The sequence below is a fragment of the Simochromis diagramma genome, unplaced genomic scaffold (genome assembly GCF_900408965.1).
Source record: "Simochromis diagramma unplaced genomic scaffold, fSimDia1.1 OVJJ01000585.1, whole genome shotgun sequence".
Lineage (NCBI taxonomy): Eukaryota > Metazoa > Chordata > Actinopteri > Cichliformes > Cichlidae > Simochromis > Simochromis diagramma.
The window spans coordinates 6,864,259-6,877,044 of NW_024387398.1; the positions used below are offsets into that span (position 1 = coordinate 6,864,259).

General features: G+C 40.8%; 1 protein-coding gene across 1 annotated transcript in view; it reads left to right on the forward strand.

Moving 5' to 3' along the window:
• Positions 1-12,786, forward strand: part of spata5 (spermatogenesis associated 5) — a 107,431-nt gene that overhangs the window by 21,288 nt on the left and 73,357 nt on the right. The window contains exons 11-12 of the mRNA XM_040010440.1: positions 755-912; positions 10,066-10,275. Of these exons, the coding sequence (XP_039866374.1) occupies positions 755-912; positions 10,066-10,275 (368 nt within the window). The remainder of the gene's footprint in view (positions 1-754; positions 913-10,065; positions 10,276-12,786) is intronic.

Below are 12,786 nucleotides of genomic sequence, written 5' to 3' on the forward strand. Positions count from 1 at the left end.
GCTTTCTATGGTTAGCAGGCATGTTTAATGACCTTTCCAGTAAATAAATAATTTTTTCTAACCTTTTCTTCAGAAATATGTGCTCTATGTCAGTCATCACCTCACAATTTTTAAAAGCTAACTCGGCCCAGACTGTTTTCCTCGTGAGATCACTCTGCATTGACTGTTTTTGCAGAGCGAAACAAAGGCTCATTTTTTGATACTGACACATCAGTGTTTGTTTTCTTATCTTCTTTTTATTCAGTTGCAGACTAAAGGCATTCAAACCTTAAGCTCTTCAATTACACTCTCCTTCCCTTCTGCCTGCTTACTTTTCTCTGCAGGCCCAATTATTTTCACCGTCAAAAGGGGAATTAGCGTTCATTTTAAGATTTGCATTCACTAGGTGTGTATCATCACAGCAAGTACAAGCCTGAACGTTTTGAGTTAAAAAAACGGACTTGGTGCATATGGGTTTGGAATGAAACTGAAGAAAAATGGCACAAGCATTTCTTTTTTAGGCAGTGGATCCAGAACTCTTTTTGAATTTGAAATGATCCATCTTTTCTATAATATGTCAACCTGAATGTTTTCAGGGAAAGCTTTTTTTTGTTTTGTTTTTAAAGTTGTTATATGTCAAACAAAAATGCTTCCCTTCAGGTCAAACCTGTGTCAAGTCAGTTCTTTTTTTTTTTTTTTTTTTTATTCAGCATGAAGTTGTTTTCCACTTCTGATTCGGTGACAGATTTAGCTGATGTAAACCTTCTCTGTGCAGGTTTGCACGCACTGAGGCGAGCACTGGGAGGTTCCCATCAACCACCGTCTGACCAGCAGCTAATGGGGACAGTGACGGTCACTCTGCAGGACCTCCAGTGGGCCATGTCTGTAGTGAAGCCCAGTGCCATGAGGGAGGTTGCTATTGATGTCCCCAAGGTACATTAACTGACACAACTAGTCTGTTTGTTTGTTTTTTCCATTCATTCTCTCATGCCTTAAGCTCATTTAGACTCATCTGTCTGTCTTCTTAAAGGTGAAAAACATGTCTTTTTAAAAATTCACTCATCTATAAGAAATGCCCCTCATATTGATCTTGGAGTTAGTAGAAGCTGATGCTTCCAGATTGCACTATAAAGCTAAGCTCCTGTTCTAGCAGGAATTTTTATTTGGCCATTTGGCATAAACTCCAAAGGTAGGGTGTTTTCGCACATGCAGGGTTTAGTCCATTTCAGTTGAAATCGGGTTCATTTTCTCCCTTGGGCTGGTTCGTTTGTGCAGGTGTGAACACAGTAATCAACTCTTCCAAAAGAGTCTCGGTCCGACCCAACTACCAGGTGTATATTACAAGTTTAAGCTAAAAAACTTCCTGTAGCCACGTTTGCTTTGTATCCTGAATGTGGAAAGGTACTATAGATGTGCAAAAATCTGTAAAGGCTAGCAACTAGCTGTGAATATAAAACCTCTGTTATCCCCAATAGTCTAGAACACAGCACTTTCTTCCTGTATTTACTTTTGTTGCTTCCGCCCCAGACACATCTGGCCAATGAGCCGACTGAACCTTCTTACATGGTTTGTAGTGACGCGTTTTGGTTTGCTCAGAGTTCATTTGGATTTTTTTCTGTGCGGAAAGAAACCAAATCATGAGGAAAAGCTACAAGTTTACAAACTCATCAACTGATTCAGACAGGAGTAAACGACCTACAGGTGTCAAAACACCCTTAATCATTCTCGTAGGTCCATGATGTAAAATTGTTAGAGTAGGAACATCAAATGATGTCATAGTGACTAAATTTAACTCCTGGGTTCCTTAGTTCCTGAAATGGTTCCTAACCTTTGGAAATAGGCTAACAACTGTTAATGTGAGTGAAAGTTAAGCTGCAGTTATAGTGACAGTGTCTGAGTGTTTTTCTTCCAGTTATAGAGCCAAAAGAAGGAAATAAGAGAAAAAAGAGAGCTAACGTCAGAGAGTGCAACAGACAGGAAGCACAGGCACCGTAAAAACTAAATTAAACAGATATCTCTGCTGACGCCATAAAGAAATCTGGTTCTTGAGTTGCTAAATGTTCCACTATGATCACCACTCTCACTGACGTGATTATTCCTTGTCCACAAACTGTATAACAGACGTAATCGTGGTGACGTCATACATTGATTTCCAACTCTGCATTTCAAAACCTCAACATTTGAGCAGCTGCACTCTAGGTCTTTCTCGCCTTATGAGAAGAGAGACTGGAGTGCTGTTATCAGTTATCAGTTAAGGCTAGCAAGCTTAGTTAGCCAGCTGAACCATAGATGTATAGACACTATACTTGCTAATTAGTGCTAATCAAATAACTACCCTAACACAAGAATTTCACTCACAAAAACCGGAGCACAAACTTCTAGGATGATCTGTACCACAGAGCAGGATTTGAAATGCTCTGAAAGGTGGTCAGTAATTTGTTTTTAATGTATTGCTCCTGAATATAAACTTATTAATTTCATATCTTAAGAGTTTCTGGGGATCGATCAGCTTAAACCTCCGGTTGGGCCACGCTTCCGTTCAAGTCATGAGCAATGCCTTTGAAATTCTCACTATGTCAACTTCATGACATTTAACATATTGTTATTATGAAAGTGTCAGTTAGTGCCAGGTTAAATCTAAAGGGACAGAGCTCTGAGGCTGGGCTTGTACTCACTTGTGGACATAGAAACGCATGAAGACTTTTGTTTGTTCATTTTCAACTGGAGCTGGATGTCAAAGAGTAGTCTGGGAAAAATTAAGAGACCTTCTCTTCACATACTTGACTTATTTATGGCATCATTCATAATGACACAGTCTGGATGAGATGATGAGAGGAAGTAGTCTGGTTTGTTTCATTTGATCTTTGTTTCATCGAAAGGAGAATGAAAATCTCTAAACTAAACAGAATCGCGAGAAAAGCTCAAAGAGAGCAGCAGCAGCGGTCTTCCTGTGTATTTTATTGTCCCTTTTTAATGCACATGAAACAATCCCTTAACTACTCTCTGACCACTGAATTACCAGCAGATGAGGGTCAGGCTGAGGAAGAGTGGAAATGACCCCGTGGCCATTTTACCCTCCGCTACAATGAAGATGAATCACTTGTTCTTAGTGGATGAAGGGAGAAAAAAGGAGCAAAGGAGGGGAGGGACAGAGGGGAAGGAGAGATGAGAGGACAGTGGTGAGACTCCAGGATGTTTTGGAGTTTGCATGTGCAAGACATAACGGACAGGAAGAGGGCTAACATCATCCTCCACTGGTAATTGAAAGCAGATCGGGTCGCTAACGGTTCCTGCCAGCAACCAAAAAAAGAGAAAGCGAAAAGAAGAAGAAACGTCCTTCCTATCCCTTCACCTCCACCCGCCTCCCCTTTTCTCTGCAGCACTCTGCACTGAGCTCGCCCAGAGACATTCAGTCCTTGTGGCCGGTTCCTGGAAACAAGAGAGGAGTGAGTTTGAGTTTGGATTTTTTTTTCTCCTCTCCTTGCACAGCTCAGCTGAAAGGGCAGCCGCAGAGCCCCGGACTTGATTATATCCACATGAGTGCAAACATTTGTTTCTAATCCATTTTATATAAGAAACTTCCAGTGGTGCCGGATAAATACATGCCTCGAGTTCCTCCGAAACCTTCTCAGATCACAGATCTAGAGATTTTACAGAATATGCCTCTCAATTTACCATTTATTTATGATTAAATACATCAGAAGTTTGATTTAATCCTTTGTTTGCTCTGTGATGAGAAATTCTTCAAACTATCTCAGTTTACCCAGTTTTTTTTTAAATGAACATCTTCCACTTTATAGCCTGGCTTTAATATTTTTATTTGGCAGCTGTATAACAAGCCTATTATTCTTCCTTTTAAACATACTCCTTGTCTCTCTTGACTTTTTTTTTGTCTGTGAAGTCCCCCACACCCCTCCTCTCAGCCCCATCAAAGGACCCGAGCTTGAGAAGGCCCCTTGTAAAGTTCAGAAAACAACAGTAAAAGATAATAACTGGGTCTCGTACAAAAAGGAAGAGAGGGAAGAAGGGGGGGGAAACACAGCAGAGCGAGGTGTGAGTCAAAACATTGCCTTCTAATTCCACAAACACTTCATTCGTGACAAAAGGCAGCTTACATTTAATGTGACTTTTTATTGTTATTTCTTACAATGACTCCATTAAGTCTGCAGAAGCAACTAAAAAATGCTGCAAAAAAAAAAAAAAAAAACGGGGGGAAGATGAGTGCATAAAGTTGTGTTGCACATCTGCTTCTTTGATAGAAACATGGGAATAATTGATTTGTAATTAAACGCCTGTGGATGTGGCTGCTAATTTGGAGGCTTACATGCTTTTTCTCTGCATTTGACCCTAGCAGCTGTTCGTTGTTTGGCACAGTTGAAAAGGAAATGTTCAATCATTGTACCTCCAGCCAATTTTAATATGTGTCTACCTGTGTCATCAGCGTAATCATCGAAAACTCTCAGGGACCTAAACTTCCAGGAAAACTGCAAAGTTCTAGAAAACATTCTTCTCTTGTGACCCGATGCTGCACTCATACATGTAAATAATAAATGCAGCCAATGAGGCCAGGAAAAATGTTTGGACCATCCCTGCAATTTTTTGCCTTTTTTCACCAAAAGTAATATCCAGCTGATTTATTGTTCCCTTATTGTCTAATATAATTTCTCGGAGTTGCAAAACATCACAAAGTAATGATACTATTTCAGTTTGAATGACTGCATAAACACTGCAAAACTTGGCAAAAAGTAAAAGCCGAGGCACGTAGTTGGAGAATTCACGTCATTCGCTTTAAATATCATCGGTATCAGCACAAAGCTGCTCAGTTATCATTTTTTGCCTTCTAATTATTTCTTTTATAAATGTTGTGTAATGTATGTCACAAAAACCTCCTTTTTTTTTGTCTCCCTCCATTTTTTTCTACTTGTCTTAATCATGCTCACCTGTTCCCTCAATCTCCCGTGTTTTACAGATGACCTTATCTCACTTTTTATTTCATTTCATTACTCTCTGGGGCTTCAAATGGGCATTTTGCTTTGCTTACCTACTTTCGGCTTATCTTCTCATCTCTGCAGCACTGTTTTCTCTCTTTTTCCTTTCCTCGCCTCCCTCCCCTCCAACCATCCGTTACCCTCTCTCTCTCGCTCGCTTAGCGCTGTCCATAAATTGTTCGGTATTTACAGTATGTGGCCAGACGCCAGGTTTCCATTAGGTGCTCTGTTCCCCGGAGACGGCGCCGGTGGCCTGGGATGTGTTACCTTTGGATGGAGGGCAGTAGGGAGGGTGAGGGGGGACAAGCTTGTGAGGAGAGAATAGGAAGTAAAAAGGAAAAAAAGAGGGGAAGGGAAAGAGATTTGAGCATGTATTTAAGGCAGAGTGAGAGAGGGTGATAGTGAGAAGGTCAAGTGAGGAAAAAGGAATGAGTGGAGAGATATAAAAAATAGAAAGCTGTGGGAAGAGAAGGTAGGAAGGTAGATGTAAATAGCTTTTGCACTTGTTGACAGTAACAAGGTTACCTTCTTTTTTAGAAAATTTGACTGGTGCTCAACAGGTGGTGCTTGAATGACTGGTGTTTAGTAATGAAGAGTTCAGTGGAACCTTGTTTTGTTGTGGAGACGAACAATATCTACATCACGGGGTGAGAGGATAGAGTTTTCTGCCTCCTAATGTGAATAAAAAGCCATATCTGGTTGGAATTTGTTTCCGTGCGTGGCACCGCGGCACTTCCAGCACAGCTGTTACTTTAAGATTGCTCCCTGTAAGCCCCATCCTGACCACTCACATTTGTGCCTCTGCAGTACGCACTGGATCTCCTTCGCTGTATCAAACCTCGACCCTTCAATTTGAATTTCATTTTGGGAAAGTGGATGAAGTTCTGGGGAACTAAATCTGGCAAGTAGTGCTGGTGATGAGCAACAGTTGCCCTGGTCCTGCCCAAATTTGTGGTTTAGTAGTGATGGAAGCTCTCCAGAGATGCAGAAGAAAATAACTTTGAGGAGGAGCTTGATCATGTTTAAATCTTTTATGGCTTTTTATTTCTATGTGCAGGATCAAGGAACATTTTGAATGCACTTTGCACTGGCTTCCAGTTGAATTTTACTCTCACATGTCACATCGCATTGTTGAGTTCAAAGAATTCAAAGTTTTCAGTATTCAGAGTGTTTTCTGCATTTAGATTATTTGTGAAATTCAGACCTGTGGCACTTGAACTGAAAACTGTTTAACTAGAGCCTGTCTGTTTATTTTAACAGTCAGTCTAAAGGTACAAATGAAAAATACATGTAGAAACAAGTTTGGTAGGGCCAGAGGTGCCACCAAGGAGGGGCCAGGGGGGGCACTGGCCCCTCCTGGCAAGACTGTCCTATGTTGGTAATATTTTCAATAAACATGAGCACAAGAGAAGAAGGCATCCTACAATGAGTTGAAACATTAACCCTTTAAAACCGGTCAGAGCGGGCACGCTCTGTTTTGCGTAACTATTTTTAAATCCCTGTAGAACCGGAACCGCGTAAGCTAGCGCAATTATTATTTTTTTGCATATGAAACTGGAGGAGTTGTACTTACATCTTATGCCATCAGCTTGTCCTAGGTCACAGTTTCCTTCCACATAAAGCTTTGCAAAAATTGCATAAAAGGCGCTTGCAGGAACAAAAACGTATATAAAGCATAAAGTCATGTTTGACTTTATGCTTTTCTGAATAGTTGCTGGGATGCTTAGAACTCGAATTGCACTGCTGGAAATAGTTTATTTTGATGCACATGCAAATTTGCATCATAGGATTGTTTTTCGTTTTTCCTGCAGTATATAGAAATTGGTGTATCTTAAAAATAAAACTATGAAGACACTCAAAATAAATTTCCTGTTGTTGTAAACTATTTTTTGCAACTTTTTTGTATTTTAAGTTTTGAGGGATAAACCTCCTAAATTTCTCCAGGTAGAAATATATGCAAAAAAAACAAAAACGATTTTCTTTTTTTTTGTAGTTTATTGCACTGTTTTGCAATTAATGTAGTTACTATGGACTTAATGCATACATATTATTAAAATATGGGCTATAACAGTTGTATTGATGTATAGCAACTTGAAATGCTCCCAGAAATGGCACTACAGCATGTAAAAATATAATATAAGCTCTGGCGGCCTTGGTTCTATGGTAGGTCTTAAAGGGTTAACTTGTTATTTATTTTTTTACACACACAGACAGAAGGTTGGTGGCACAGCGTGTGTCACCCCAATATTTTTAGTGATCCTCATATGGCCACCCTTATGAAAAAAAATCTGAAGGTGCCCCTGCTGGTGGCACCATTTTATGTCACCAGTACACAAAATAAGCTTAGAAGCAGAGGAGCTATTTCTGAACTACTGTGTGTAGATTTTACAGTATCCAGCTGTACTACATTGCATATGGACACATTGTTTGACTTCCTAAAAAAACAGGTTTCTCTCTTTCGTTCATGTGAATGTAATAAGACAAATCCAAATGTGGGAGGACAGAAAAGCAGTGCGATAGATAAAGACAGAAGTAAAACAGGAAGGAATGAGTGGGGGAAAGTGGATCTAAAAGGAGATGGGGAAAAAAAAGAATGAGAGGAGATGCAGACCGAAAGAAGCATAAGAGGTGAAACATAAGGAAGAAAGAATTGGTAACGAAGAAAGAGACAGGAAGGCTTTAGAGGCTTTTGGATGAGGCTGTCTCCTTATCTGCTTTATCTCCTCCGGTTGTTCACTGCCGGACCCTCTCCCTCCCTTCCTCCCTCCTTCCATCTGTCAGACAGACAGCTGTTGGCAGACTCGCTCTGTTGTTGTTCACTCTGTCCAGAGTCTCCCCAATCCAAGCCCTCAGTTCCTCCATCTCTTTCCAAATATGCTTTTATATTTCTCTCCTCTCCACCCGACCCCTGTCAACAGTTTGGAAGAACTTGACATTCTTTGCGATTTACTCGTGTGGTCAGAAAGTTAAAAAGGTCTTCCTGTGGGTTACATGAGAACATCAGTGACATCAGTGTGCAATCAGAGTTTATTTGGTCTGTTGCACTTATTGTTGGCGATGTGTTTGTATTTGAGTGTATTATGTGAATCTGAGCTTTATATTGGAATAAAGGACTAATGGTGAGCATTTATTAGAGTTTAGGCACTCTCGTCCTCTGCCAGTGAGATACTTATATAGTTTGCTTGATTGCATGTTATTGTTTGGGTGATTGATTGCATTGAACCAGAGGTGTTTTAGTCAACATTTTGATTGGATTCCAGACTCTTCTAAATCTGCTTCAGCTAATACTAAGATTGCCTCTTTTTCTTCTTTAACTTCTCTTCGATTGCCTGTTCACTGATAAGTGTTATATGCAGAGTCTAGCATCAGGTCAATTAAACCTCTGGATGTTGATCTGGTCAGTGTCAAAGGGGGTTTATAATCACTTTCAGCTGCTTTGGTGTTAATGAAATTAGCAACAGGTGCACTAGAGAGGCAACAGTGAGACAGTCTCCGCAACAGGAATGGTTTTACAGTTGGAGGCCACTGATATTTTCTCCCTGCTCATCTTTTCTGAAAGCTTTTTTTTTTTTTTTTTTTTAATATAGTCAATATAATAGTCAATGGTATTATGAGGTAGCATGAGGGGATACCTGGATCCCACTGGTGTGAATATGACAGACAAAAGAAACAGAAACAAACTTTGTGAGGATGGCCTGAGAGCCTGACGTCCTCAAGAGGGTGCTGTGCTCACAGCCTGGCATCGTGGCAAATGGCATTTGCCATAAAATACCAGAATAGGTGCGTGTACCGCTAGTGCCCCGTGCTTTTCACAGATCGCCTTCACCTTGAGCACATGTGACAGGCGTAAAATGGTCTGGAGAGGCTGTGGAGAACATTATACCGCCTGTAGCCTTGATCAGCATGACCAGTTTGGTGGTGGGTCAGTGATGGTCTGGGAAGGCATATCCATGGAGGAACGCACGGAGCTGTACAGTCTAGACAACACATGAAATCCTTGGGCCCATTTTCAGATACACTAGTACACTGGGTCCTGGGTTCCTCCTGGTGCACTGGTGCATGGCAATGCCTGACCTCATGTGGTGAAAGTATGCAGGCAGTTCCTGGAGAATGAAAGAATTGCCACCATGCTTGCCAATGGAAAACCTCTGGGGCATTATGCCTAACTGACGCCACCAGGTTGGACTTTAGCCTTTCCAGGAGCCATGCAGACAAACACATGTTTGTATGTCCACGAAATGACATCCTTTTGTTCCTAACACATTACCCAATCCTGGGTATCTGAGGGAGGACACTCAGCAGAACAGGAGCAAGCCATCATGCTGTCATGTACAACAAATTGAAAACACAAGTTGTTGTTTTTTTGGCCACATCAATAGAATCTTCTCTTACTGTACCTTTCTCACGAAATTTTTCTCCTCCCTGCAACTTGGTCCTCTTTCCCAAAATAAAATTCAACTTGAAAGATCGTCATTTTGACTCATTGTCAATTCCATCATTGAGACGTAAATGCAAGGGGATAGAGGAGTACTTTCACAACATGATAACAGCTGAAAGCTTAAAACAGTCTAAAGATGAAACACTAAATATTTGTTGTATTACCTATACTAAATGTTCCGAAATTTATTTTTGAATTTATTTTTCAGCCTATCCCAGCTGTCGTAGGGCGAGAGGCGGGGTACACCCTGGACAGGTCGCCAGTCTGTCGCAGGGCTAACACAACCATTCACGCTCACATTCACTCCCGCATTCACACCTATGTGGCAATTTGGATTAATCAATTAACCTATCCCCACAAACTGCATGTACCCCGCCTCTCGCCCTATGACAGCTGGGATAGGCTCCAGTGCCCCCCGCGACCCTGAAAAGGATAAGTGGAAGCAAATGGATGGATGGAATTTATTTTTCATTCCTTGAACATTTATAACAAAAGGTTTGTTATTAGTGTGTGAGGTATTTTATTATGAAAGTCATTTGGGATAAAGAGAGTTTCGGTAACTTGTTAGAGAGCTGCATTATTAAACTACATTTGTAACTATTTACCCCCTCCCCCCCAAAAAAACAAAAAACATTGTATTACTTCATTCCCTCGTTCCAGGTCCGCTGGTCAGATGTGGGTGGGATGGAAGAAGTGAAGCTAAAACTGAAGCAGGCAGTGGAGTGGCCCCTGAAGCACCCAGAGGCCTTCACCCGCATGGGGATCCAGCCACCTAAAGGCGTTCTTCTCTATGGGCCTCCGGGCTGCTCGAAGACCATGATTGCCAAGGCTCTGGCTAATGAAAGTGGGCTCAACTTTCTGGCTATTAAAGTGAGTTTTCTCCATGAAATCTTAAGAATAATCCTTTGCTATCTTTCTTTAGATGAGATTTAATAGAGAATTTTGCTTTTCTGTTATGCAATGGATGATGAGTTGAAATCAAAAAAGGCACTGGGCCAAAGCTTGCTGTTTTTTCCAAACTTTCATACATAAATATGAACAAATAATGTTTTACAGATGTGCCTGTTCATATCATATTCTTGGTTGAGTGCTCTGCCAAAACACTGCATATGACTCAGCCATTAGTTAGATGATGGGTGATTTGTTGAGTCAATCTCAACTCCCAGTCCAAGCCTTTTTAGCGAAACCTCAGTAACAGCAGTGTTTATGTACGTTGCATTGTCATTCCCTCAGAAACCAACTGGAAGAACTTAGTGAAATTACCTCCCTTTAACGTGCGTGTGTTGAACAGTTGTGTTTCACATCTTCACTGAAATTTAAAGATGTTTGCACCAAGTTACCTGCTTCACAACTCCATGTTTTTAGCATAGATTGTATACAAAAAAAAGAAATTACTACAATGAAATCAATCAGTCGTATCATATTTGTTTTTTGGAGGTAGATGTTGCCCTATTTAGACAAGAAGGTTAGTGCTAAGTTATTAGCTAATGTGTAGATCACCTCCTTCATCCAAAGACTGTACTGGTGCGTTGCATAGACACAGATACCAGCTAATAAGTGACATGCAAGAAGCAAATACTAAAATTTCAATCACCAAAACAATGAGCACAAACTAGTAAAATGGGCTCTTAGTACCATTAAACACACACGGGGCCATATGATCTGTCAGATAATTGCATTAAAAGGAAACCACAAACGCAGATGGGAACTCCACTTAACTGACATTTATCGCTAGTCTGTCAGTGAGATGTAAGAGTTAAATGAACACTGAGATATCATTTGTGTTGAAGTAGCAGTGGTGATGTTTCCCTAATGACCTGAAGGCAGATTGGCGGGCCAGCTTCCTCTGCACAGAGCTTCCTTGCTTGCCCTTTGACCCCGTGTTTATCCTCTTTCATTCATCACTCCATCTTCTCTGCCACGTTAGCCTCGCTTCCCTCCAAGCACGGTTGACAGCGATTGATTGATCAGCTTGCTGAATTGTTATCAGTGAATATTTTTAAAGAATGTTGCCATGAAGACAAGAAGCCAAGACAGAAGCTCTCAAGTGGCACCATTAAGCCAGGAGCAAATCTAGATGTGAACTGCAACGTCTTTACCCGAATCAAATCCTGTCGCAAACCTCTGGGATCGACGGAAGGCAGTGCTCCTTTTGGCATGATGTTGGGGTCGAGGATACAACGTTTATGGCAGTTGGTGAAAAACAAAGGGTAGCACTGTAGAAACCAAAAATGTTGTTACACTTACTCTAAAAACAAATATTCCCCTGAAAATTACAAAACGTGCTGTTTCCTAATTACAATAATCAGGTTCAATGTGCACTAGCATTTTAATGGAGCAAATATAATCCAGAGGAATACGAGTTGTTTAATGTCTGTGCACGCACATTAGTCCCTGGTGACTATTTTTAGCATTTGATACAAAGTTACTGCTTTTTTTTTTTTTAAAAGAGTTTTATTATAATCTTGTGCTGCAAGTTTCAAGTCGTCACAAAAAGAATCTGTTCAGTGAGAAGGGTAAAAACATCCTGTCCCTCCTGCTGAAAGCCACTCTCACCATCTGAAATAACACTATCAGGTTTTTCCAGAGTAGCGGTTGCTTTGACATAGATACTTTATCCAGATTTAAATGTGGATACTTTAAGGCTCAGTCTGTTTCCTCTGTGTGAAAAGCCCTATTATCATCTTGTCAATTTTAGTTTCCTCTCGCTGCAGCCACTCAAATACACTCAAATCCGCAGATGCATACGTGCACACTAACACACACATACGGAGACTGCTCATATCTCTACAGTGTCAATGGTTTTAAACTCACCATGTCCACCCTTTGGCTCTACAACAGAGAGTGAGGAACCAGGGATTAATGAGTCAACCTCCTCACTTACTGCAGGAGACAAAGGGGCTGGGAGTTAAGTGTCGTCTCCTCGGTGAGCCCAGAGGCGTTGAAAGGGTGGATTGCAGTGGAGGAAGTTCTTCTGAGGTTTGAGTGGATGTTTATCTGCTCTGAGCAAGGGAGATATGAGGCAGAAAAGGACTAGGAAGTTAAGAAGAAGAGAGAGAACTGGAGGTTTATTTTGTAGTAATTTGAGTAAAATTAGTCGTGATAGCAGTTTAAGTAGATTTAAATGAAGTGAGTACATTTTTTAGCGTCCACAATTTCCTCATCCACAATGAAATGCCGGAAATGGCTTAATCGCCTCCTATTTTGTCAGGAAATAACAAGCGTATGCTTTCCAGTAATTATCTATTTGAACAAGCAGGTTGTTTGTTATGCCAAACGTCTCTCTGACCGATGCTCTTCAATAGCATACTGACATTGAACGCGTCAGTGAGATGCTTTCCTAGTACAGTATTAGTTGATTTGCTGCTGCAGAGCATTTAA